General features: G+C 58.5%; 1 protein-coding gene across 1 annotated transcript in view; it reads right to left on the bottom strand.

Annotated features, from left to right (window-relative positions):
• The window catches only part of tp53bp1 (tumor protein p53 binding protein, 1), a 294,166-nt gene that overhangs the window by 177,197 nt on the left and 89,861 nt on the right, over positions 1 to 27,108 (bottom strand). Inside the window, 6 exon segments of the mRNA XM_072492591.1 lie at positions 3,722 to 3,919; positions 5,071 to 5,119; positions 5,121 to 5,191; positions 7,643 to 9,143; positions 11,978 to 12,198; positions 14,736 to 14,821. Of these exon segments, the coding sequence (XP_072348692.1) occupies positions 3,722 to 3,919; positions 5,071 to 5,119; positions 5,121 to 5,191; positions 7,643 to 9,143; positions 11,978 to 12,198; positions 14,736 to 14,821 (2,126 nt within the window).

Genomic DNA, 27,108 nt, shown 5'->3' with positions numbered 1-27,108 from the left:
GGGCGAGAGAGTGAGAGAGCGGGCGAGAGAGTGAGAGAGCGGGCGAGAGAGTGAGAGAGCGGGCGAGAGAGTGAGAGAGCGGGCGAGAGAGTGAGAGAGCGGGCGAGAGAGTGAGAGAGCGGGCGAGAGAGTGAGAGAGCGGGCGAGAGAGTGAGAGAGCGGGCGAGAGAGTGAGAGAGCGGGCGAGAGAGTGAGAGAGCGGGCGAGAGAGTGAGAGAGCGGGCGAGAGAGTGAGAGAGCGGGCGAGAGAGCGGGCGAGAGAGTGAGAGAGCGGGCGAGAGAGTGAGAGAGCGGGCGAGAGAGTGAGAGAGCGGGCGAGAGAGTGAGAGAGCGGGCGAGAGAGTGAGAGAGCGGGCGAGAGAGTGAGAGAGCGGGCGAGAGAGTGAGAGAGCGGGCGAGAGAGTGAGAGAGCGGGCGAGAGAGTGAGAGAGCGGGCGAGAGAGTGAGAGAGCGGGCGAGAGAGTGAGAGAGCGGGCGAGAGAGTGAGAGAGCGGGCGAGAGAGTGAGAGAGCGGGCGAGAGAGTGAGAGAGCGGGCGAGAGAGTGAGAGAGCGGGCGAGAGAGTGAGAGAGCGGGCGAGAGAGTGAGAGAGCGGGCGGGAGAGAGAGCGGGCGGGAGAGAGAGCGGGCGGGAGAGAGAGCGGGCGGGAGAGAGAGCGGGCGGGAGAGAGAGCGGGCGGGAGAGAGAGCGGGCGGGAGAGAGAGCGGGCGGGAGAGAGAGCGGGCGGGAGAGAGAGCGGGCGGGAGAGAGAGCGGGCGGGAGAGAGAGCGGGCGGGAGAGAGAGCGGGCGGGAGAGAGAGCGGGCGGGAGAGAGAGCGGCGGGAGAGAGAGCGGGCGGGAGAGAGAGCGGGCGGGAGAGAGAGCGGGCGGGAGAGAGAGCGGGCGGGAGAGAGAGCGGGCGGGAGAGAGAGCGGGCGGGAGAGAGAGCGGGCGGGAGAGAGAGCGGGCGGGAGAGAGAGCGGGCGGGAGAGAGAGCGGGCGGGAGAGAGAGCGGGCGGGAGAGAGAGCGGGCGGGAGAGAGAGCGGGCGGGAGAGAGAGCGGGCGGGAGAGAGAGCGGGCGGGAGAGAGAGCGGGCGGGAGAGAGAGCGGGCGGGAGAGAGAGCGGGCGGGAGAGAGAGCGGGCGGGAGAGAGAGCGGGCGGGAGAGTGAGCGGGCGGGAGAGAGAGCGGGCGGGGGAGAGAGCGGGCGGGGGAGAGAGCGGGCGGGGAGAGAGCGGGCGGGAGAGAGCGGGCGGGGGAGAGAGCGGGCGGGGGAGAGAGCGGGCGGGGGAGAGAGCGGGCGGGGGAGAGAGCGGGCGGGGGAGAGAGCGGGCGGGGGAGAGAGCGGGCGGGGGAGAGAGCGGGCGGGAGAGAGAGCGGGCGGGAGAGAGAGCGGGCGGGAGAGAGAGCGGGCGGGAGAGAGAGCGGGCGGGAGAGAGAGCGGGCGGGAGAGAGAGCGGGCGGGAGAGAGAGCGGGCGGGAGAGAGAGCGGGCGGGAGAGAGAGCGGGCGGGAGAGAGAGCGGGCGGGAGAGCGGGCGGGAGAGAGAGCGGGCGGGAGAGAGAGCGGGCGGGAGAGAGAGCGGGCGGGAGAGAGAGCGGGCGGGAGAGAGAGCGGGCGGGAGAGAGAGCGGGCGGGAGAGAGAGCGGGCGGGAGAGAGAGCGGGCGGGAGAGAGAGCGGGCGGGAGAGAGAGCGGGCGGGAGAGAGAGCGGGCGGGAGAGAGAGCGGTCGGGAGAGAGAGCGGTCGGGAGAGAGAGCGGTCGGGAGAGAGAGCGGTCGGGAGAGAGAGCGGTCGGGAGAGAGAGCGGTCGGGAGAGAGAGCGGGCGGGAGAGAGAGCGGTCGGGAGAGAGAGCGGTCGGGAGAGAGAGCGGTCGGGAGAGAGAGCGGTCGGGAGAGAGAGCGGTCGGGAGAGAGAGCGGTCGGGAGAGAGAGCGGTCGGGAGAGAGAGCGGTCGGGAGAGAGAGCGGTCGGGAGAGAGAGCGGTCGGGAGAGAGAGCGGTCGGGAGAGAGAGCGGTCGGGAGAGAGAGCGGTCGGGAGAGAGAGCGGTCGGGAGAGAGAGCGGTCGGGAGAGAGAGCGGTCGGGAGAGAGAGCGGTCGGGAGAGAGAGCGGTCGGGGAGAGAGAGAGCGGTCGGGAGAGAGAGAGCGGGCGAGAGAGAGAGAGGGGGCGAGAGAGAGAGAGGGGGCGAGAGAGAGAGAGGGGGTGAGAGAGAGAGGGGGGGCGAGAGAGAGAGGGAGAGGGCGAGAGGGCGTGAGAGAGGGAGCGGGCGAGAGAGAGAGGGAGCGATAGAGAGAGAGGGCGAGATAGAGAGAGGGCGAGAGAGAGAGAGAGAGAGGGCGAGAGAGAGAGGGCGAGAGGGCGCGAGAGGGAACGGGCGAGAAAGAGAAGGAGCGGGCGAGAGAGAGGGGGCGAGAGAGAGGGGGCGAGAGAGAGAGAGGGGGCGAGAGAGAGAGAGGGGGCGAGAGAGAGAGGGAGCGGGCGAGAGAGAGGGAGCGGGCGAGAGAGAGAGGGAGCGATAGAAAGAGAGGGCGAGATAGAGAGAGGGCGAGAAAGAGAGAGAGGGCGAGAGAGAGAGGGCGAGAGGGTGCGAGAGGGAACGGGCGAGAAAGAGAAGGAGCGGGCGAGAGAGAGAGGGAGCGGGCGAGAGAGAGAGGGAGCGGGCGAGAGAGAGAGGGAGCGGGCGAGAGAGAGAGGGAGCGGGCGAGAGAGGGAGCGGGCGAGAGAGGGAGCGGGCGAGAGAGAGAGCGGTCGGGAGAGAGAGCGGTCGGGAGAGAGAGCGGTCGGGAGAGAGAGCGGTCGGGAGAGAGAGCGGTCGGGAGAGAGAGCGGTCGGGAGAGAGAGCGGTCGGGAGAGAGAGCGGTCGGGAGAGAGAGCGGTCGGGAGAGAGAGCGGTCGGGAGAGAGAGCGGTCGGGAGAGAGAGCGGTCGGGAGAGAGAGCGGTCGGGAGAGAGAGAGCGGTCGAGAGAGAGAGAGCGGTCGAGAGAGAGAGAGCGGGCGAGAGAGAGAGGGAGCGGGCGAGAGAGGCAGCGGGCGAGAGAGAGAGGGAGCGGGCGAGAGAGAGAGGGAGCGAGAGCGAGAGAGTGAGAGAGGACAAACCACAATAGGAACATTGTATGGACAGACTCCATAAGCCAATATCTGAGCAACGAAGCCTTACGCCCACCTTCTGGAATAGTCAGAAAGTCCCGTGCCCCACTCCTCACAATCAAAAAAAGCCCACGACCCCCAAAAAATCAGCAAGCCCCAGTGGAAGGGAGAGCCAGTGATCTCTCCTCTCCCACAGAGATGTGTGAAACTTTATTATGTAAAAAAAAGTCAGAAGAGGCAAAACAGGTGTACCTCGGTTAAAATTGGGCGCCGCACGTTCTTCACCGAAGGGAGGATTTTAACTCTCCCCCCCACCCCCATCGACCAACAGGAAAGGCCGCACAGGAGAAAGACACCAAGTTCAATCCCTCCAGCCCCTCCCCAGATTTGTATACAAGTGTGTCGGCGTGTGCATGTATGCACGAGCGAGTACGCAAGTAAGCATGTGCGCTCATGTTTGTGCGCAAACAGGCCATGCGAGGACAGGATTGGGTTACCAGCGATGCCCTCCATAGTCGAGCAGCTGGCGCTTACTTGCCGGTTGCGAGATATTCAACAGGAATCGTTGGCGGGGGGGGGGGGGGGGGGGGGGGGGGTTAAAGACAAAGAGGAACAAGTGGAAACCACGCGATGTCCTTTCTCCGCTTCCTCTTACTTTCCAGGCTGAAGAGGGCAGAGTGGTTGCCCTCCTCCTGCTCCGGAGTCTCCAGCCGCATCCGCAGGCACAGTTTGCCATCGGACGCCGAGGCAGAGAGAGACTCGGGACTCGAGCTACGCGGCTCACTTTCCTCCACTGCCACGCCGCTGGCTCCCGTGGCGTTCCCTGGCGTTGCCACGGCCCGGTCTTCCAGTTCTGCTCAGCAAAAACAAAAAAGAGAGAGAGAGAAAAAGAATCACATCGGATTGCAGCAGGAAAACGGGCCGGAATCGCCTCGTCCCATCAAGGGATAATTCTGCTGACAGACGTCACTCGGGGTTGCAGCGAACACAGTGTTCCTTCGCCTCACCACGAACTGTAACCTCTCAAAGGAAACCCGGAGGCTAAAACGTGGGCTTGTCGCCAGCGTCAGCACCGGTAACACTCTCGCCACTGGTCAGGAAAGCCGTAGGGCTCACGTCTCACACCGGAGACTTGAACGCAAAGTCTATACCGACATGCCCAGCGCAAGACCGGGGAGTGCTGCACGGTCAGAGGGGCAACCTTTGGGGTGGGGCGCTCTTTCGAAGATTAATAAGGGGGTCAGAAGGTGGGGTGGGGGGGGGGCATGTGGCGCAGTGGTTAGCACTGGGGACCGTGGCGCTGAGGACCCGGGTTCAAATCCCGGCCCTGGGTCACTGTCCGTGTGGAGTTTGCACATTCTCCCCGTGTCTGCGTGGGTTTCGCCCCCACAACCCAAAGATGCGCAGGGTAGTTTCCATCTTCTAGGTGGACTGGCCACGCTAAATTGCCCCTTAATTAGAAAAAAAATAATTGGGCACTCTAAATTTATTTAAAAAAATAAGGGGATCAGGGGTTGTGGGGAGGAGGCAGGAGAATGGGGATGAGAAAAATATCAGCCATGATTGAATGGCGGAGCAGACTCGATGGGCCGAATGGCCTAATTCTGCTCCCATGTCTTATGGTCCCTAGTGGCCTGGGAGACGGGCTCAACAGGATAGACGAGGAGACATTTTCTCGCTCCCGGAACCAGAGAGGAACATTGACACAGGACGGTCACTAATAAATCCAACCAGGAATTCAGGAGAAAGCTCTTCGCCCGGAAAGTGGTGGGAATGTGGAAATCAACTCCCACAGGAAGACTGGTTGAAGGGAACAGTAGAGATCAGGGGAGGCTAGACTAATGCCCGAGGGAGGCAGGAACAGATGATGCTGATGGGCTGGGATGAAGTGGGGCGAGGGGAGGCGCGCGTGGAGCCTCAGTGCCAGCACAGAGCGTTTGGGCCCAAAGGCCTCTATTCCGTGTTGTAAATACTTGGTCAGATCACGCATCTCTCAGAACCTACCAATTGGGGTGCTGTGCCTCGGGCCTTGCTTCAACAACCTGCCGGTTAGAAGTGGGGGTACCAGTGCTTATCGGCTGAATAACATCACCTTCCTTGGGCAGCGTGAAGTGAAAGGGGATTTCTGCAGAGAAAAACAGCATGAGCACTGAAGCGTCACAGCTCTAAAGAGAAATGCACCATAACTGCCAGTAACCTGGCGGACACAAGCTGCCAGAGTCCATCGCTACCTCAAATATTTCTAGCTTCCCATTTCCTTACTTTACCTGCAAAGAGGCTCGGCTAAACACAATACTATTGTCTCAGAGCCCCTCGCTATAGGTGGGAAAGCCAAGTTACAATGAGGGAATGAGAGATTTGCAAGTGGACGCGGACAAGTGAGGTGTTATCTATTCTGATCGGAGGAATAAAGAGGCCACTCATTATCGAAATGATCCTGCCCGGCTGGCGATGGGCAGCACCACCCACGGCTGCAGACTGGCCCACTGACCTCTCGGAATTTCTCCACCTGGAGAAGTCCTCAGCATTCGAGGGTCAGAGGAAGGCTTCCCGGACACTTGGGGTCAGTTCGTCGGCCTGTTCCGAACCCTGTTCGAGGCCGGCAACGAGGAGTAAACCAGGGGAGAAATAAAAAGATAGATGGGGAACCAAAGGTCTGCACTTCAAAATGCTTCAGTGCAGAGAAATCTGGGTATCCTCGTGCATGAATCGCAGAAAGTTAGTATGCAGATGCAGCAGGTATAGGGAAGGCAAATGGAATTGTGGCAGTCATAGCTAATGGAATAGAGGATAAAAGTAGGGAAGTGTTCTAATTAAGGGGCTTTTCCCCAGGGTAGAGGGGTCAATTACTAGGGGGCATAGGTTTAAGGTGAGAGGGGCAAAGTTTAGAGTAGATGTACGAGGCAAGTTTTTTACGCAGAGGGTAGTGGGTGCCTGGAACTCACTACCGGAGGAGGTAGTGGAGGCAGGGACGATAGGGACATTTAAGGGGCATCTTGACAAATATATGAATAGGATGGGAATAGAAGGATACGGACCCAGGAAGTGTAGAAGATTGTAGTTTAGTCGGGCAGTATGGTCGGCATGGGCTTGGAGGGCCGAAGGGCCTGTTCCTGTGCTGTACATTTCTTTGTTCTTTGTTTCTTTGTTGTTGCAACTGTATGGGGTTTTGCAAATGTAAATAATCTTTATTGTCACAAGTAGGCTTACATTAACACTGCAATTTAGTGACTGTGAAAAGCCCCTAGTCGCCACACTCCGGCGCCTGCTCGGGTATACAGAGGGAGAATTCAGAATTCTCAGCTGGTACGGGAATTGAACCCGCGCTGCTGGCCTTGTACTGCATCACAAACCAGCTGTCTAGCCCGCTGAGCTAAACCAGCCGTGGTGTGACCACAACTGGAGTTCTGCACAGAATGTTGGTCCCCTTACTTGAGGAAGGATATGAGCGCAGTAGGAGGCGGCTCTGAGAGGGTTCATTAGATTGATTCCAGGGGATGAAGGACTTGCCTTATGGAGAGAGATCGAGTCGTTGAGGCTGGAGTTTAGGAGAATGAGAGGGGAGCTAATTGAGGTATACAAGATGCTGAAGGGGACTGACAGGGTAGATGTAGAGCGGATGTTTCTCCTTGTTGGACATCCTTTAACGAGAGGCCACAGCTTTAGGCTAAGGGGTGGCAAATTTAAAATTAGGAGGAATTACTTCACTCCGAGGGTTGTGAACGTGGAATTTTCTATCCCAGTGAGATGGATATATTTTTAATTAGTGGTGCGAAGAAGGTTTATGGGGAGTGGGAAGGGAGGTGGAGTTGAGGCCGAGTTGAGATCAGCCATGATCGTATTGAATGGGGGAGCAGGCTCGAGGGGCTGAATTCCCTACTCCTAGTTCTCCTGTCCATAACCAAGCTATCTGCCTCCTCGCCTGCTCCCTAAAGACCCCGGGTGTCCAAAGGAGTCATGGCCCCAGTGTCTCAGGTACCTAATTATTGAGCCATTCTTCATAGATGAAGGGGGGAATATCATTTAAGAATCAACCACATTGCTGTGGGTCTGGAGTCACACGTAGGCCAGACCGGGTAAGGACGGCAGATTTCCGTCCCTAAAGGACATTAGTGAACCAGATGGGTTTTTACGACAATCGGCAATGGTTTCATGGTCATCAAGAGTTTTATTTAGTTTTTAATAATAAATTTCGAGTACCCAATTCTTTTTTTTTCCAATTAAGGGCAATTTAGCGTGGCCAATCCACCTACCCTGCACATCTTTGGGCAAACCCAGGGCTGAAATAGATTCTGCGCCCAATGCCACAGCTTCTAAGAATGTGTAGTTTGGTCTTGCAATGGTAGAACGGTTGTCTAACTAACTGTGGGCCCAGCTCCTTCCACCCACTAACCATCTAGCAATTCACAACACCTCCAATCTCCCAGAGTATCACTGCCCCTTCTCCCTTTCTGGGTGGTGAGGGGAGGCGGAGAGCAAGGGACGGTTGATGCTATCCCATCTCAGTTCCTCTCAACAATCTCCAGCCATCACCCAGTTATTGCATCTGGTTTCAATGCACTAACGTGGACCTTACTCGAGTACCCACCGCCAGAACTGTCCAGCAGACTCTTAACCGATGGTTCTGATTGTTGAAGACCGATTACTCCTTTGTTCCGAGTCTGTGCATCGGGTTCCAACTGACCGGTTCCCTCTGGCTTTGGAGGTGCCACAGACAGGTCAAGGCTACTGGGTTTGGGGAATTCCTCAACCTCTTGTTGGTGGTTCTGTCCTCCCAGATCTTTCACCTCTTGCCCTGGGGCTGCTCCACTCTGGCCGCCCAGGCCCTTCTGTTCTTGGAAGGTCTTCTGGTCGGCGGCTTGCATCTTGATGACCAATTCTGCTTGCAGTTCTTTTCCAGGGTCTGTCACCTCAGCACCAGGTGACGGTAACAGTTGGGAGTCAGCCCTGGAACCTTCCTGGTTTCCCGGAGACCCCAGGCAGGTTTTCCCCGGCGATCCTGGAAGCTTTTCCACCGGTTTCTGTTCTGCGGCGATGCTCGGCTCGTCATCTTCCTTGGGGCTCTGGCCAATGGCCTCGCAGTTCTCTGAAGCCTTTCCCTCCTCGGTGTAAAGGACTTTGTTTTCTAAGTATTCAGCGCCTGTGGCGAGAGGGTGCTCGGGCCGGGAACTGTCTGGATTTGCAAGTACGGAGGTTCTCCCTTCATTAAAGGTTCCCTTTAATCTGACAATTTCGGATGACTCGCTGATCTCCTCCTCCATTGGTTCCTCTTCTTCCTTTGGCTGTGCTTCTTTATGGAGTGTTACAGATTGCGTTTGGCTTTGCGAAACTTCAAGATTGAGAGAGGCCTCTGGGACTAACCCTTTACCCTCCTCTTTCGGAGGCCGTTCTGTTGCGTGTTCATCAAGGCTCTGGGACCCTGGTACGCTCGCTGCCTCATCTATTGGCGTTTTGTTAACAATTCCTTCTTTTACCCCTAAAATGTCCTTGGGCAAACCTCCCTGCCCTTGGGATGTGGCATTCCGATGCAGACGGTTTAGTGGTTCCCGGTACGGGGATGGCGACACTGCTGCTTGATCCAAGAGCTTGGGTCCGCTCGAGGCTTCGCCCGCAGGGAACCCATCCTCTGGCTCGTCATCAGCTCCTTCAGAGGAATCGTCAGCCAGAGCACGAGGGGCCTGCACTTGGCTTTCCTCCGTGAGTTGGAGCCGAATGCTCCGGGTTTCTTCCAGCTGACTCTCAAGGGTGGTTTCTGCTTCTGCGCTGGCTCCTTCTTCGATCTGCGTCGCTTGGCTGTCCTCGGCGGCGGAGGGCGCGCACTCGTCCGTGTCCATTGGCTGTATGCATTCGCTGGACGACAGCTTCAAATCAAACGGCTCCCCCGCCCCCTCATTCCACTTTCTCAATCCGATATCTGAACTCCCCGTCCTTTCCGGGATTTGCTTCTCTCCCTCCGCCTCCTTGTCTGTTAGTGCCTCAGGTGGCTTGGAGAGATTCCCCTTTTGAGCTCGTTGGGGTTTAACCCCTTCAGCGCTGCTGGCATTTTCCGTCAGGCTTGGAGTTGGCAGAAAGATATCCTTCAAAAACAAATATTAAAAATAGTGAATACATCACCCGCCAAAGAAATTAGTTCACTGATAAAACCGCCATCCGATTGACAAATATAACACAAAGGAACCATGGTGAGCAGCAAAGTGGAATATTGTCCTTGCTTTTTGACCACATAATCGAGGTTGACGCTCTAGTGCAGTGCCGGGGGAGCGCCCCAGTGCCGGGGGAGCGCCCCAGTGCCGGGGGAGCGCCCCAGTGCCGGGGGAGCGCCCCAGTGCCGGGGGAGCGCCCCAGTGCCGGGGGAGCGCCCCAGTGCCGGGGGAGCGCCGCCGTGCCGGGGGAGCGCCGCAGTACCCGGGGAGCGCCCCAGTACCCGGGGAGCGCCGCAGTACCCGGGGAGCGCCGCAGTGCCCGGGGAACGCCGCAGTGCCCGGGGAACGCCGCAGTGCCCGGGGAGCGCCGCAGTACCCGGGGAGCGCCGCAGTACCCGGGGAGCGCCGCAGTACCCGGGGAGCGCCGCAGTACCCGGGGAGCGCCGCAGTACCCGGGGAACGCCGCAGTACCCGGGGAGCGCCGCAGTACCCGGGGGAGCGCCGCAGTACCCGGGCAGCGCCGCAGTACCCGGGGAACGCCGCAGTACCCGGGGAACGCCGCAGTACCCGGGGAACGCCGCAGTACCCGGGGAACGACGCAATACCCGGGGAACGACGCAATACCCGGGGAGCGCCGCAGTACCCGGGGAGCGCCGCAGTACCCGGGGAGCGCCGCAGTACCCGGGGAGCGCCGCAGTACCTCGGGAACGCCGCAGTACCCGGGGAGCGCCGCAGTACCCGGGGGAGCGCCGCAGTACCCGGGGAACGCCGCAGTACCTCGGGAACGCCGCAGTGCCCGGGGACCGCCGCAGTACCTCGGGAACGCCGCAGTACCCGGGGAGCGCCGCAGTACCCGGGGAACGCCGCAGTACCCGGGGAGCACCGCAGTACCTCGGGAACGCCGCTGTGCCCGGGGAACGCCGCAGTACCTCGGGAACGCCGCAGTACCCGGGGAGCGCCGCAGTACCCGGGGGAGCGCCGCAGAACCCGGGGAGCGCCGCAGTACCTCGGGAACGCCGCAGTGCCCGGGGAGCGCCGCAGTACCCGGGGAACGCCGCAGTACCCGGGGAACGCCGCAGTACCCGGGGAACGCCGCAGTGCCCGGGGAGCGCCGCAGTACCCGGGGAACGCCGCAGTACCCGGGGAACGCCGCAGTACCCGGGGAGCGCCGCAGTACCCGGGGAACGCCGCAGTACCCGGGGGACGCCGCAGTGCCCGGGGGACGCCGCAGTGCCCGGGGGACGCCGCAGTACCCGGGGAACGCCGCAGTACCCGGGGAACGCCGCAGTATCCGGGGAGCGCCCCAGTACCCGGGGAACGCCGCAGTACCCGGGGAGCGGCGCAGTACCCGGGGAACGCCGCAGTGCCCGGGGAGCGCCGCAGTACCCGGGGAGCGCCGCAGTACCCAGGGAACGCCGCAGTACCCGGGGAGCGGCGCAGTACCCGGGAAACGCCGCAGTACCCGGGGAGCGCCGCAGTACCCGGGGAACGCCGCAGTACCCGGGGAGCGCCGCAGTACCCGGGGAGCGCCGCAGTACCCGGGGAGCGCCGCAGTACCCGGGGAGCGCCGCAGTACCCGGGGAACGCCGCAGTACCCGGGGAACGCCGCAGTACCCGGGGAACGCCGCAGTACCCGGGGGACGCCGCAGTACCCGGGGAACGCCGCAGTACCCGGGGAACGCCGCAGTACCCGGGGTACGCCGCAGTACCCGGGGAGCGCCCCAGTACCCGGGGAACGCCGCAGTACCCGGGGAACGCCGCAGTACCCGGGGAACGCCGCAGTACCCGGGGAACGCCGCAGTGCCCGGGGGAGCGCCGCAGTACCCGGGGAACGCCGCAGTACCCGGGGGAACGCCGCAGTGCCCGGGGAACGCCGCAGTACCCGGGGGAGCGCCGCAGTGCCCGGGGGAGCGCCGCAGTACCCGGGGAACGCCGCAGTACCCGGGGGAACGCCGCAGTGCCCGGGGAACGCCGCAGTACCCGGGGGAGCGCCGCAGTACCCGGGGAACGCCGCAGTACCCGGGGAACGCCGCAGTACCCGGGGAACGCCGCAGTACCCGGGGAACGCCGCAGTACCCGGGGAGCGCCGCAGTACCCGGGGAGCGCCGCAGTACCCGGGGGAGCGCCGCAGTACCCGGGGGAACGCCGCAGTACCCGGGGAGCGCGGCAGTACCCGGGGAACGCCGCAGTACCCGGGGAACGCCGCAGTGCCCGGGGAACGCCGCAGTACCCGGGGAACGCCGCAGTACCCGGGGAGCGCCGCAGTACCCGGGCAGCGCCGCAGTACCCGGGGAACGCCGCAGTACCCGGGGAACGCCGCAGGACCCGGGGAACGCCGCAGTACCCGGGGAACGCCGCAGTACCCGGGGAACGCCGCAGTACCCGGGGAACGCCGCAGTACCCGGGGAACGCCGCAGTACCCGGGGAACGCCGCAGTACCCGGGGAGCGCCGCAGTACCCGGGGAACGCCACAGTACCCGGGGAACGCCGCAGTACCCGGGGAACGCCGCAGTACCGGGGGAGCGCCGCAGTACCCGGGGAACGCCGCAGTACCCGGGGAACGCCGCAGTACCGGGGGAGCGCCGCAGTACTGAGGAAGCGCTGTGCCCAGAATGAAACAGGATTGAACAGCGTTAAGTATCTTTCCAATGAGGAGATTTAGGATCCTGTAATCTCACCACCTCCCCGCTACTGAAGCTGACAATCCGCTCCAGAAAGTTCGGGGCCACTAAGGTTTCTGGAACCCGAAAGGAGCCCGCAACACTTACATGGGATAACTCAGGCGGTGTCGGAACGGGAATCAAAGGTCCTGCGGTGAAAGCGGGAGCCGTCACGGACACTGGAGTGGAGGACTGGGGGCCTCGGAAGGGAGCTGGATCAGGCTGCTCCACAGGTTGGTCCATTTCCATTGGCTCTTCCTCTTCACATGGGTCTTTTCCCGATTGGCCGATGTCTGCGGGCGGCAGGGAGGTATCCATTGGCTCTTCGGCTGCAAAGATGTGAGGTTAAATATTTATCACAGCTGGCATTTCGTAGTCTGTACACATCCTCTCATTTTCTTTTGCAACAATTTTTTTTTTTTTTTTTAAAATCTTAGGCCAAACAGATTTCCCCCCCCAGCCACCATTTCAACAGGTCTGGCACACTATCCAACCCCGTGCTGTACCTGTCCTGGGTGTGTTTGATGGGGACTGTGTAGAGGGAGCTTTACTCTGTATCTCACCCCGTGCTGTACCTGTCCTGGGTGTGTTTGATGGGGACAGTGTAGAGGGAGCTTTACTCTGTATCTCACCCCGTGCTGTACCTGTCCTGGGAGTGTTTGATGGGGACAGTGTAGAGGGAGCTTTACTCTGTATCTAACCCCGTGCTGTACCTGTCCTGGGAGTGTTTGATGGGGACAGTGTAGAGGGAGCTTTACTCTGTATCTCACCCCGTGCTGTACCTGTCCTGGGTGTGTTTGATGGGGACAGTGTAGAGGGAGCTTTACTCTGTATCTAACCCCGTGCTGTACCTGTCCTGGGAGTGTTTGATGGGTCAGTGTAGAGGGAGCTTTACTCTGTATCTAACCCCGTGCTGTACCTGTCCTGGGAGTGTTTGATGGGGACAGTGTAGAGGGAGCTTTACTCTGTATCTCACCCCGTGCTGTACCTGTCCTGGGTGTGTTTGATGGGGACAGTGTAGAGGGAGCTTTACTCTGTATCTAACCCCGTGCTGTACCTGTCCTGGGAGTGTTTGATGGGGACAGTGTAGAGGGAGCTTTACTCTGTATCTAACCCCGTGCTGTACCTGTCCTGGGAGAGTTTGATGGGGACAGTGTAGAGGGAGCTTTACTCTGTATCTAACCCCGTGCTGTACCTGTCCTGGGAGTGTTTGATGGGGACAGTGTAGAGGGAGCTTTACTCTGTATCTTACCCCATGCTGTACCTGTCCTGGGAGAGTTTGATGGGGACAGTGTAGAGGGAGCTTTGCTCTGTATCTAACCCCGTGCTGTACCTGTCCTGGGAGTGTTTGATGGGGACAGTGTAGAGGGAGCTTTACTCTGTATCTAACCCCGTGCTGTACCTGTCCTGGGAGTGTTTGATGGGGACAGTGTAGAGGGAGCTTTACTCTGTATCTCACCCCGTGCTGTACCTGTCCTGGGGGTGTTTGATGGGGACAGTGTAGAGGGAGCTTGACTCTGCATCTAACCAGTGCTGTACCTGTCCTGGGCGTGTTTGATGGGGACAGTGTAGAGGGAGCTTTACTCTGTATCTAACCCCGTGCTGTACCTGTCCTGGGAGTGTTTGATGGGGACAGTGTAGAGGGAGCTTTACTCTGTATCTTACCCCATGCTGTACCTGTCCTGGGAGAGTTTGATGGGGACAGTGTAGAGGGAGCTTTGCTCTGTATCTAACCCCGTGCTGTACCTGTCCTGGGAGTGTTTGATGGGGACAGTGTAGAGGGAGCTTTACTCTGTATCTAACCCCGTGCTGTACCTGTCCTGGGAGTGTTTGATGGGGACAGTGTAGAGGGAGCTTTACTCTGTATCTAACCCCGTGCTGTATCTGTCCTGGGGGTGTTTGATGGGGACAGTGTAGAGGGAGCTTGACTCTGCATCTAACCAGTGCTGTACCTGTCCTGGGCGTGTTTGATGGGGACTGTGTAGAGGGAGCTTTACTCTGTATCTAACCCTGTGCTGTACCTGTCCTGGGAGTGTTTGATGGGTCAGTGTAGAGGGAGCTTTACTCGGTATCTAACCCCGCACTGTACCTGTCCTGGGAGTGTTTGATGGGGACAGTGTCGAGGGAGCTTTACTCTGTATCTAACCCTGTGCTGTACCTGTCCTGGGAGTGTTTGATGGGGACAGTGTAGAGGGAGCTTTACTCTGTATCTAACCCTGTGCTGTACCTGTCCTGGCAATGTTTGATGGGGACAGTGTAGAGGGAGCTTTACTCTGTATCTAACCCCGTGATGTACCTGTCCTGGGAGAGTTTCTACACAGACATTAAAATAGCTGAATTTCCTAGTTCCCTACAGTCCGAACCTTGTTGAGCACAAGCTTTGCTGAGTAAATATTATAACCCATTATCAACCTCAATATTCCAACGTTAAAAGAACGGGTAAGGTTTAACCAAATGAAATTCAATAGTCTGTAGAGGAACTCTAGGGTGACTACTTAAATTGAAACGGAGTACAGGAGTGAAGCGTTTTGGCACTTGTATCATTGCTGTCTTTCAAAGCAGACCCAGAGCATCGCACTCATATCCCAAATGCAGATACAACATAGGTGGCACAGGGGTTAGCACTTTTGCTTCACAGCGGCAAGGACTCGGGTTCGATTCCCGGCTTGGGTCTGCACATTCTCCCCGTGTCTGCATGGATCTCACCCCCACAATCCAAAAAGATGTGTAGCTTAGGCGGATTGGCCGGGCTAAATTGCCCCTTAATTGGAAATATATTTTTTTAAATAACAATCTTCCGAATGAAAGTAACGCCAGGCTGAAAGCTACAGGTTAACAGTCGCCCTCGGCCGTTAACCCCCCTCACCTGCTTCTTCCGTCGGGCTGTTGGGGACAATGATGGGAGTTGCTCCAAAGTCCTCCTGAGATGGATCAATGACATCGATGGAACCTCTGGAAAAGAGGCCGTGCATTATCAGAAATCACAGGCAGATATTAATCATCCAATAATCAAACACGGCCAGGCAGACAGCTGCATAGCACATCACACAGGCTGGCACCAGCTTAACACCCAAACAGCCTTTGAGGGGTGGGGGTGGGGGGGCCCAGCAATGGCCTTTGCCTCAAGAGTCATTTATGGTGTCGCAGAATGAGTCGCAGAAAGTTGGTTTTCAGGTGCAACAGGTGATTAGGAAGGCAAATGGAATTTTGTCCTTCATTGCTAGAGGGATGGAGTTTAAGACTAGGGAGGTTATGCTGCAATTGTATAAGGTGTTAGTGAGGCCGCATCTGGAGTAGTGTGTTCAGTTTTGGTCTCCTTACTTGAGAAAGGACGTACTGGCACTGGAGGGTGTGCAGAGGAGATTCACTAGGTTAATCCCAGAGCTGAAGGGGTTGGATTACGAGGAGAGGTTGAGTAGACTGGGACTGTACTCGTTGGAATTTAGAAGGATGAGGGGGGATCTTATAGAAACATATAAAATTATGAAGGGAATAGATAGGATAGATGCGGGCAGGTTGTTTCCACTGGCGGGTGAAAGCAGAACTAGGGGGCATAGCCTCAAAATAAGGGGAAGTAGATTTAGGACTGAGTTTAGGAGGAACTTCTTCACCCAAAGGGTTGTGAATCTATGGAATTCCTTGCCCAGTGAAGCAGTAGAGGCTCCTTCATTAAATGTTTTTAAGATAAAGATAGATAGTTTTTTGAAGAATAAAGGGATTAAGGGTTATGGTGTTCGGGCCGGAAAGTGGAGCTGAGTCCACAAAAGATCAGCCATGATCTCATTGAATGGCGGAGCAGGCTCGAGGGGCCAGATGGCCTACTCCTGCTCCTAGTTCTTATGTTCTTATGGCACAGATTGAGGCCATTCAGCCAAGTGTCCCCCTGCCAGCTCCCTGTGGTGCAGTTCAGTTGGTCCCATAGCCCCGCTCAGTCACGGTGGCAACCCACCCCCCTTCCGGGTAGGCTTATTTCCTTCAAGCACACAACCCCTCCTCCCCCCACAGAAAGAGGTTTTATTTTCCCCCTCACATCCCACGTCCAAAGCCTGTGTCCCTTCGGCCTTGTCCAATCTGCCGCTGGGAAGACCTTTCCCTTGTCTAAGTCTCCACAAACAAACCATAGAATCAGAGAATTTACAGTGCAGGAGGAGGCCATTCGGCCCTTGGAAAAAGCATCCGACATCAACCCACGCCTCCACCCTATCGCCATAACCCTGGGGCAGCACGGTGGCTAGCACTGGGACTGCGGCGCTGAGGTCTCCGGTTCGAATCCCGGCCCTGGGTCACTGTCCGTGTGGGGTTTGCACATTCTCCCCGTGTCTGCGTGGGTTTCGCCCCCACAACCCAAAGATGTGCAGGGCAGGTGGATTGGCCACGCTCAATTGCCCCTTAATTGGAAAAATAATAATTGGTACTCTAAATTTTTTTTTATTTTTAAAGTAACCCCTCCTAACCTTTTTGGACACTAAGGGGCAATTTAGCACGGCCAATCCCCCTAACCTGCACATCTTTGGACTGTGGGAGGAAACCGGAGCTCGCGGAGGAAACCCACGCAGACACGGGGAGAACGTGCAGACTCCGCACAGACAGTGACCCAAGCCGGGAATCGAACCTGGGTCCCTGGAGTCGTGAAGCAGCAGTGCTAACCACTGTGCTACCGTGCTATCCCCCCCCCCCCCAAAAAGTCTACTTTCCCCCAATCCCAGCCTCATTCTAATTTTAAATCACTCCGTCATGCAGCCGTGCCTTCAGCTGCCTGGGACCTCAGCTCCGGAATTCTCTCCAGAAACCTCTGCACCTCCCGAGCTCTCTCAAAACCGGTGCTAAAATCTCCTATTGCCATTTGCTGACATGATAATAATCGCTTGTCACAAGTAGGCTTCAATGAAGTTACTGTGAAAAGCCCCTAGTCGCCACATTCCGGCGCCTGTTCGGGGACTTGAACCCGCGCTACAGGCCTTGTTCTGCATTACAAGTCAGCTGTTTAGCCCACTGTGCTAAACCGGCCCCTATCAAACCAGACATGTTTGATAACATTCCTGTAGTCCTCTTATTCTGTTAATAGGTGCTATACAAATGCAAGTTGCTGTTTGATTAGAAGGATGGATGGGTTTCCTATTAGAAACGAAAGAGATTTGTTTTTTTTGAATACATTTAGAGTTCCCAATTAATTCTTTTCCAATTAAGGGGCAATTTAGCGTGGCCAATCCACCTACCCTGCACATCTTTGGGTTGTGGGGGCGAAACCCACGCAGACACGGGGAGAATGTGCAAACTCCACACGGACAGCGACCCGGGGCCGGGATCGAACCCGGGTCCTCGGCGCCGTGAGGCAGCAGTGCTAACCACTGCGCCACCGTGCCGCCCCTCGGAGGGAAGGGGATTTAACATCAGTCAAGGACCTCCCAATGCATCTCCCAGATTGTAACGCTCATTCCTCTGCCGCAGTAATTAATGTGCGTCATCATCTCCAACCAGGAATAATCCTGCTAAATGGACAATCCCTCAATCGAGGGGGGCTCTGGGCAGGGGGGCCACATTGTAGCAGGTCTTCTTTGATCCAGGGGCAACGTAATAATCGGAATCAGTGCTCAGGCGGTTAATCTGCATCTCCCGGTGATCAGCAACATCCTCCAACCAAACAATAAACACTCCAGAGCCGTCACTTCAGCATCAGCACCTGCAGTACCCAGCAGCAAAGGACATGTCCCAGGGAGGAGCAGGGAATTCAATTCACCAGCAGTAACATAGCAACAAGGAACACGATACCAACGGAATACCTCTTCAACACTCAATAGTTATCTTTTACCGCAATTAGAGACAGAAAGACACACACACGGGCACACACACACACGGACACACACACACACGGACACGGACACACACGGACACGGACACACACGGACACGGACACACACGGACACACGGAGAACGTGCACTGAAATTAGTCTGCCTGCTCGCTGCAGCAAATAACCTCAACGTTAATAAATGGAGGGGTTTTCCTGCTCTCTGCCATCTGCAGTTTCAGAATAATCAGACACAACACGAAGTGACTGATGGGAATATCGGAGTGACAGACGCTCCCTTGGGTATGAGACCTCAGGGAGGCTCACTGTGAAGGGACAATGCTCGGCCCAGCCTCCCACACAAGCTCCCAAAGGCTTTGCATTAACATCACATCCTGTGGTGCAGTGCTCCCTCAATACTGCCCCCCCCCCCCCCCTGGGGGGGGGGGGCGTTGTGTGTTGGGGGTGAGGATATGTGGGGGGGCAGGGAGGGGTGAGGGGGGAGCAGGGGAGGGGTGAGGGGCAAAGATGTGGGGGGGTGGGGAGGGGCGAGGAAGGTGTGGGGGGGGTAAGGATGGGTGAGGGGGGAAGGAGTGAGGGGGAGAGAGGTGAGGGGAGGCGTGGGGAGGAGTGAGGGGTGTGTGGGGGGGGTTGTGGGGGAGGGGGGTGGGGGAGGGGTGAGGGGCAAAGATGTGGGGGGGTGGGGCAGGAAGGTGTGGGGGGGAGGGATGGGTGAGGGGAGGGATGAGGGTGAAAGAGGTGAGGGAGTGTTTGGGGGAGGAGTGAGGGGAGGAGTGAGGGTGTGTGTGGAGAGGGAGGGGTGTGGAGGAGGAGTGAAGGGGCTGTGGAGGGGGAGGGAGGGGTGTGGGGATGTGGGGGGGTATGGGGGAGGAGTGAGGGGGTGTGGAGGGGGAGGGAGGGGTGTGGGGGTGTGTGGGGAGGAGTGGAGGGGATGTGGAGGGGGAGGGAGGGGTGTGGGGGAGGAATGAGGGGGGTGGAGGGGAAGGGAGGGGTGTGGGGGGAGGAGTGAGGGGGGTGTGGAGGGGGAGGGAGGGGTGTGGGGGGGTGTGGGGGAGGAGTGGGGGGGCTGTGGAGAGGGAGGGAGGGGTGTGGGGGAGGAATGAGGGGGGTGGAGGGGGAGGGAGGGGTGTGGGGGTGTGGGGGAGGAGTGAGGGGGGGTGTGTGGGGGAGGAGTGGGGGGGATGTGGAGGGGGAGGGAGGGGTGTGGGGGAGAAGTGAGGGGGGGTGGAGGGGGAGGGAGGGGTGTGGGGGTGGACTGCCCGTAAGCCCCCGCCCCCCCCCGGCCAGGCCCAGCTAAGGGTCCAACGCTCAAGGTAATGAGCCGCAGCCAATGGGGGAACCAGTGAATCTCCCATGGCGATGACAGGAGCTGCTTACAGGCGTAGGAGGTGCCTTCAGAAAGAGGCCTTGCCTGTCTTCAAAGCAGACACCTCAAAAAGCCTCTTCCCTCAGTCATCGTGCTCGCTGAAGCTGGAGAGACAGAGAGTCTGAGGAGTTGCTGCCCCGGGTCAGTGAGATGGGGGGGAAAGGAGAGGAGCACCTCCCCTTGGGACATCTGCGGGACTGTTAAACAGTCCTGACAATTGGTAAGCTCCTCCTTCAGACCATTGCACACGGGCACAATCTACCCCAGCGCCTCAAGACAAGAGGCGAGACTCAGGCTGGGCACCCAGTCGGTGTTTAATTTGCTGCCCGGGCCAAGGCAGCGGGATCACCTGTGCTGTGACGCACACCATGGTCAAATAGCTCATGGCCCGTGCCCTTTCCCTTTGTCAGACAGGGGTATGATGGGCTCGGCGGACAGCAGGGGGGACAGACAGATCGGGCAGGAATCAGGAAGACTGGGATTGCAGGACAATCGACAATCTGAACCAGCATGGCCACACGCAACAATCAAGTAGCATTCATTGCAGAGTCCGACAGCACGCTCGCTGTTTGGAGGGAGCGCTCGCGGCAGCCGTCGCTCTCCGTCCCATTGGACAGAACCACCTCGAAAAGGACATTCACTCCATCCCCCCTCCCCCCGGGTAAAATATCCCCAAAACAGTGACTCCCACCCGGGGCTCCCCCCCCCTCCGAGGCTCTGTCAGTGAAAGCAGATTCCCAAACTGGATCAATACTCCAACGTTACAAACTGGCAGGAGTTACAGGGGAACAGAGCGAGCAGGGCAGTGGGACTGAGTGAATAGAGCGAGCAGGGCAGTGGGGCTGAGTGAATAGAACGAGCAAGGCAGTGGGACTGAGTGAATAGAGCGAGCAGGGCAGTGGGGCTGAGTGAATAGAGCGAGCAGGGCAGTGGGGCTGAGTGAATAGAGCGAGCAGGGCAGTGGGGCTGAGTGAATAGAGCGAGGAGGGCAGTGGGGCTGAGTGAATAGAGCGAGCAGGGCAGTGGGGCTGAGTGAATAGAGCGAGCAGGGCAGTGGAGCTGAGTGAATAGAGCGAGCAGGGCAGTGGGGCTGAGTGACGAGAGCAAGCAGGGCAGTGGGGCTGAGTGAATAGAGCGAGCAGGGCAGTGGGGCTGAGTGCATAGAGCGAGCAGGGCAGTGGGGCTGAGTGAATAGAGCGAGCAGGGCAGTGGGGCTGAGTGCATAGAGCAAGCAAGGCAGTGGGACTGAGTGAATAGAGCAAGCAAGGCAGTGGGACTGAGTGAATAGAGCAAGCAGGGCAGTGGGGCTGAGTGCATAGAGCAAGCAAGGCAGTGGGACTGAGTGAATAGAGCGAGCAGGGCAGTGGGGCTGAGTGAATAGAGCAAACAGGGCAGTGGGGCTGAGTGCATAGAGCAAGCAAGGCAGTGGGACTGAGTGAATAGAGCGAGCAGGGCAGTGGGGCTGAGTGAATAGAGCGAGCAAGGCAGTGGGACTGAGTGAATAGAGCGAGCAGGGCAGTGGGGCTGAGTGAATAGAGCGAGCAGGGCAGTGGGGCTGAGTGAATAGAGCGAGCAGGGCAGTGGGGCTGAGTGAATAGAGCGAGCAGGGCAGTGGGGCTGAGTGAATAGAGCGAGCAGGGCAGTGGGGCTGAGTGAATAGAGCGAGCAGCGCAGTGGGACTGAGTGGCTAGAGCGAGCAGGGCAGTGGGACTGAGTGGATAGAGTGAGCAGGGCAGTGGGATTGAATGAATAGAGCGAGCAGGGCAGTGGGATTGAGTGAATAGAGCGAGCAGGGCAGTGGGACTGAGTGAATAGAGCGAGCAGGGCAGTGGGACTGAGTGAATAGAGCGAGCAGGGCAGTGGGACTGAGTGAATAGAGCGAGCAGGGCAGTGGGACTGAGTGGATAGAGCGAGCAGGGCAGTGGGGCTGAGTGAATAGAGCGAGCAGGGCAGCGGGGTTGAGTGAATAGAGCGAGCAGGGCAGTGGGGCTGAGTGAATAGAGCGAGCAGCGCAGTGGGACTGAGTGGCTAGAGCGAGCAGGGCAGTGGGACTGAGTGGATAGAGTGAGCAGGGCAGTGGGATTGAATGAATAGAGCGAGCAGGGCAGTGGGATTGAGTGAATAGAGCGAGCAGGGCAGTGGGACTGAGTGAATAGAGCGAGCAGGGCAGTGAGATTGAGTGAATAGAGCGAGCAGTGCAGTGGGGCTGAGTGAATAGAGCGAGCAGGGCAGTGGGATTGAGTGGACAGAGCAAGCAGGGCAGTGGGGCTGAGTGGATAGAGCAAGCAGGGCAGTGCGATTGAGTGAAGAGAGCGATCAGGGCAGTGGGGCTGAGTGACTAGAGCGAGCAGGGCAATGGGACTGAGTGGATAGAGCGAGCAGCGCAGTGGGATTGAGTGAATAGAGCAAGCAGGGCAGTGGGGCTGAGTGAATAGAGTGAGCAGGGCAGTGGGACTGAGTGAATAGAGCGAGCAGGGCAGTGGGACTGAGTGAATAGAGCGAGCAGGGCAGTGGGATTGAGTGGACAGAGCGAGCACGGCAGTGGGATTGAGTGAATAGAGCAAGCAGGGCAGTGGGGCTGAGTGAATAGAGTGAGCAGGGCAGTGGGACTGAGTGAATAGAGCGAGCAGGGCAGTGGGACTGAGTGAATAGAGCGAGCAGGGCAGTGGGATTGAGTGGACAGAGCGAGCAAGGCAGTGGGATTGAGTGAATACAGCGAGCAGGGCAGTGGGATTGAGTGAATAGAGCGAGCAGGGCAGTGGGATTGAGTGAATAGAGCGAGCAGGGCAGTGGGATTGAGTGAATAGAGCGAGCAAGGCAGTGGGACTGAGTGAATAGAGCGAGCAGGGCAGTGGGACTGAGTGGATAGAGCGAGCAGGGCAGTGGGACTGAGTGAATAGAGCGAGCAAGGCAGTGGGACTGAGGGAATAGAGCGAGCAGGGCAGTGGAACTGAGTGAATAGAGCGAGCAGGGCAGTGGGATTGAGCGAATAGAGCGAGCAGGGCAGTGGGATTGAGTGAATAGAGCGAGGAGGGCAGTGGGACTGAGTGAAGAGAGCGAGCAGGGCAGTTTGACTGAGTGGATAAAGCGAGCAGGGCAGTGGGACTGAGTGGATAAAGCGAGAAGGGCAGTGGGATTGAGTGAATAGAGCGCGCAGGGCAGTGGGATTGAGTGAATAGAGCGAGCAAGGCAGTGGGACTGAGTGGATAGAGCGAGCAGGGCAGTGGGATTGAGTGGACAGAGCGAGCAGGGCAGTGGGGCTGAGTGAATAGAGCGAGCAGGGCAGTGGGACTGAGTGAATAGAGCGAGCAGGGCAGTGGGATTGAGTGAATAGAGCGAGCAGGGCAGTGGGCTGAGTGAATAGAGCGAGCAGGGCAGTGGGATTGAGTGAATAGAGCGAGCAGGGCAGTGGGGCTGAGTGAATAGAGCGAGCAGGGCAGTGGGACTGAGTGGATAGAGCGAGCAGGGCAGTGGGATTGAGTGAATAGAGCGAGCAGGGCAGTGGGCTGTGTGAATAGAGCGAGCAGGTCAGTGGGATTGAGTGAATAGAGCGAGCAGGGCAGTGGGGCTGAGTGAATAGAGGGAGCTGGGCAGTGGGGCTGAGTGAATAGAGCGAGCAGGGCAGTGGGATTGAGTGAATAGAGCGAGCAGGGCAGTGGGTCTGAGTGAATAGAGCGAGCAGGGCAGTGGGGCTGAGTGAATAGAGCGAGCAGGTCACTGGGACTGAGTGAATAGAGCGAGCAGGTCACTGGGACTGAGTGAATAGAGTGAGCAGGGCAGTGTGATTGAGTGGATAGAGCGAGCAAGGCAGTGGGGCTGAGTGGATAGAGCGATCAGGGCAGTGGGTCTGAGTGAATAGAGCGAGCAGGGCAGTGGGGCTGAGTGAATAGAGCGAGCAGGTCACTGGGACTGAGTGAATAGAGTGAGCAGGGCAGTGTGATTGAGTGGATAGAGCGAGCAAGGCAGTGGAGCTGAGTGGATAGAGCGATCAGGGCAGTGGGACTGAGTGAATAGAGCGAGCAGGGCAGTGTGATTGGGTGGATAGAGCGAGCAAGGCAGTGGGGCTGAGTGGATAGAGCGAGCAGGGCAGTGGGACTGAGTGAATAGAGCGAGCAGGGCAGTGGGATTGAGTGAATAGAGCGAGCAGGGCAGTGGGATTGAGTGAATAGAGCGAGCAGGGCAGTGAGATTGAGTGAATAGAGCGAGCAGGGCAGTGGGTCTGAGTGAATAGAGCGAGCAGGGCAGTGGGGCTGAGTGAATAGAGCGAGCAGGGCAGCGGGACTGAGTGGATAGAGCGAGCAGGGCAGTGGGATTGAGTGGATGGAGCGAGCAGGGCAGTGGGATTGAGTGAATAGAGCGAGCAAGGCAGTGGGATTGAGTCAATAGAGCGAGCAGGGCAGTGGGGCTGAGTGAATAGAGCGAGCAAGGCAGTGGGATTGAGTCAATAGAGCGAGCAAGGCAGTGGGACTGAGTGAATAGAGCGAGCAGGGCAGTGGGACTGAGTGGCTAGAGCGAGCAGGGCAGTGGGGTTGAGTGAATAGAGCGAGCAAGGCAGTGGGACTGAGTGAATACAGCGAGCAGGGCAGTGGGATTGAGTGGACAGAGCGAGCAGGGCAGTGGGGCTGAGTGAATAGAGCGAGCAGGGCAGTGGGATTGAGTGAATAGAGCAAGCAAGGCAGTGGGACTGAGTGAATAGAGCGAGCAGGGCAGTGGGATTGAGTGGATAGAGCGAGCAGGGCAGTGGGACTGAGTGGATAGAGCGAGCAGGGCAGGGGGACTGAGTGAATAGAGCGAGCAGGGCAGTGGGACTGAGTGGATAGAGCGAGCTGGGCAGTGGGTCTGAGCGAGCAGGGCAGTGGGGCTGAGTGAATAGAGAGAGCAGGGCAGTGGGATTGAGTGAATAGAGCGAGCAGGGCAGTGGGTCTGAGTGAATAGAGCGAGCAGGGCAGTGGGATTGAGTGAATAGAGCGAGCAGGGCAGTGGGACTGAGTGAATAGAGCGAGCAGGGCAGTGGGGCTGAGTGAATAGAGCGAGCAGCGCAGTGGGACTGAGTGGATAGAGCGAGCAGGGCAGTGGGGCTGAGTGAATAGAGCGAGCAGGGCAGTGGGGCTGAGTGGATAGAGCGAGCAGGGCAGTGGGACTGAGTGGATAGAGCGAGCAGGGCAGTGGGACTGAGTGGATAGAGCGAGCAGGGCAGTGGGATTGAGTGAATAGAGCAAGCAAGGCAGTGGGACTGAGTGAATAGATCGAGCAGGGCAGTGGGACTGAGTGGATAGAGCGAGCAGGGCAGTGGGATTGAGTGAATAGAGCGAGCAGGGCAGTGGGATTGAGTGAATAGAGCGAGCAGGGCAGTGGGACTGAGTGAATAGAGCGAGCAAGGCAGTGGGGCTGAGTGAATAGAGCGAGCAGGGCAGAGGGACTGAGTGAATAGAGCGAGCAGGGCAGTGGGACTGAGTGGATAGAGCGAGCTGGGCAGTGGGTCTGAGCGAGCAGGGCAGTGGGGCTGAGTGAATATAGAGAGCAGGGCAGTGGGATTGAGTGAATAGAGTGAGCAGGGCAGTGCGTCTGAGTGAATAGAGCGAGCAGGGCAGTGGGATTGAGTGAATAGAGCGAGCAGGGCAGTGGGACTGAGTGAATAGAGCGAGCAGGGCAGTGGGGCTGAGTGAATAGAGCGAGCAGCGCAGTGGGACTGAGTGGATAGAGCGAGCAGGGCAGTGGGGCTGAGTGAATAGAGCAAGCAGGGCAGTGGGGCTGAGTGGATAGAGCGAGCAGGGCAGTGGGACTGAGTGGATAGAGCGAGCAGGGCAGTGGGACTGAGTGGATAGAGCGAGCAGGGCAGTGGGACTGAGTGGATAGAGCGAGCAGGGCAGTGGGATTGAGTGAATAGAGCAAGCAAGGCAGTGGGACTGAGTGAATAGATCGAGCAGGGCAGTGGGACTGAGTGGATAGAGCGAGCAGGGCAGTGGGACTGAGTGAATAGAGCGAGCAGGGCAGTGAGATTGCGTGAATAGAGCGAGCAGGGCAGTGGGATTGAGTGAATAGAGCGAGCAGGGCAGTGGGATTGAGTGAATAGAGCGAGCAAGGCAGTGGGACTGAGTGAATAGAGCGAGCAGGGCAGTGGGACTCAGTGGATAGAGCGAGCAGGGCAGTGGGACTGAGTGAATAGAGCGAGCAGGGCAGTGGGATTGAGTGAATAGAGCGAGCAGGGCAGTGGGGCTGAGTGAATAGAGCGAGCAGGGCAGTGGAATTGAGTGAATGGAGCGAGCAGGGCAGTGGGACGGAGTGAATAGAGCGAGCAGGGCAGTTGGATTGAGTGAATAGAGCGAGCGGGGCAGTGGGGGCGGAGTGAACAGAGCGAACAGGGCAGTGGGATTGAGTGAATAGAGCGAGCAGGGCAGTGGGGCTGAGTGAATAGAGCGAGCAGGGCAGTGGGATTGAGTGGACAGAGCAAGCAGGGCAGTGGGGCTGAGTGGATAGAGCAAGCAGGGCAGTGCGATTGAGTGAAGAGAGCGATCAGGGCAGTGGGACTGAGTGAATAGAGCGAGCAGGGCAGTGGGGCTGAGTGAATAGAGCGAGCAAGGCAGTGGGACTGAGTGAATAGAGCGAGCAGGGCAGTGGGGCTGAGTGAATAGAGCGAGCAGGGCAGTGGGGCTGAGTGAATAGAGCGAGGAGGGCAGTGGGGCTGAGTGAATAGAGCGAGCAGAGCAGTGGGGCTGAGTGAATAGAGCGAGCAGGGCAGTGGGGCTGAGTGAATAGAGCGAGCAGGGCAGTGGGGCTGAGTGAATAGAGCGAGCAGGGCAGTGGGACTGAGTGAATAGAGCGAGCAGGGCAGTGGAGCTGAGTGAATAGAGCGAGCAGGGCAGTGGGGCTGAGTGCATAGAGCGAGCAGGGCAGTGGGGCTGAGTGCATAGAGCAAGCAAGGCAGTGGGGCTGAGTGAATAGAGCGAGCAAGGCAGTGGGACTGAGTGGATAGAGCAAACAGGGCAGTGGGGCTGAGTGCATAGAGCAAGCAAGGCAGTGGGACTGAGTGAATAGAGCGAGCAGGGCAGTGGGGCTGAGTGAATAGAGCGAGCAGGGCAGTGGGACTGAGTGGATAGAGTGAGCAGGGCAGTGGGATTGAATGAATAGAGCGAGCAGGGCAGTGGGATTGAGTGAATAGAGCGAGCAGGGCAGTGGGACTGAGTGGATAGAGCAAACAGGGCAGTGGGGCTGAGTGCATAGAGCAAGCAAGGCAGTGGGACTGAGTGAATAGAGCGAGCAGGGCAGTGGGGCTGAGTGAATAGAGCGAGCAGGGCAGTGGGGCTGAGTGAATAGAGCGAGCAGGGCAGTGGGGCTGAGTGAATAGAGCGAGCAGGGCAGTGGGGCTGAGTGAATAGAGCGAGCAGGGCAGTGGGGCTGAGTGAATAGAGCGAGCAGCGCAGTGGGACTGAGTGGCTAGAGCGAGCAGGGCAGTGGGACTGAGTGGATAGAGTGAGCAGGGCAGTGGGATTGAATGAATAGAGCGAGCAGGGCAGTGGGATTGAGTGAATAGAGCGAGCAGGGCAGTGGGACTGAGTGAATAGAGCGAGCAGGGCAGTGGGACTGAGTGAATAGAGCGAGCAGGGCAGTGGGACTGAGTGGATAGAGCGAGCAGGGCAGTGGGGCTGAGTGAATAGAGCGAGCAGGGCAGCGGGGTTGAGTGAATAGAGCGAGCAGGGCAGTGGGGCTGAGTGAATAGAGCGAGCAGCGCAGTGGGACTGAGTGGCTAGAGCGAGCAGGGCAGTGGGACTGAGTGGATAGAGTGAGCAGGGCAGTGGGATTGAATGAATAGAGCGAGCAGGGCAGTGGGATTGAGTGAATAGAGCGAGCAGGGCAGTGGGACTGAGTGAATAGAGCGAGCAGGGCAGTGAGATTGAGTGAATAGAGCGAGCAGGGCAGTGGGGCTGAGTGAATAGAGCGAGCAGGGCAGTGGGATTGAGTGGACAGAGCAAGCAGGGCAGTGGGGCTGAGTGGATAGAGCAAGCAGGGCAGTGCGATTGAGTGAAGAGAGCGATCAGGGCAGTGGGGCTGAGTGACTAGAGCGAGCA

The sequence above is a fragment of the Scyliorhinus torazame genome, chromosome 30 (genome assembly GCF_047496885.1).
Source record: "Scyliorhinus torazame isolate Kashiwa2021f chromosome 30, sScyTor2.1, whole genome shotgun sequence".
Taxonomy (NCBI): Eukaryota; Metazoa; Chordata; class Chondrichthyes; order Carcharhiniformes; family Scyliorhinidae; genus Scyliorhinus; species Scyliorhinus torazame.
Note: the sequence above shows the minus strand (reverse complement) of the source record. Positions and strands in the feature narration are given on the sequence as shown.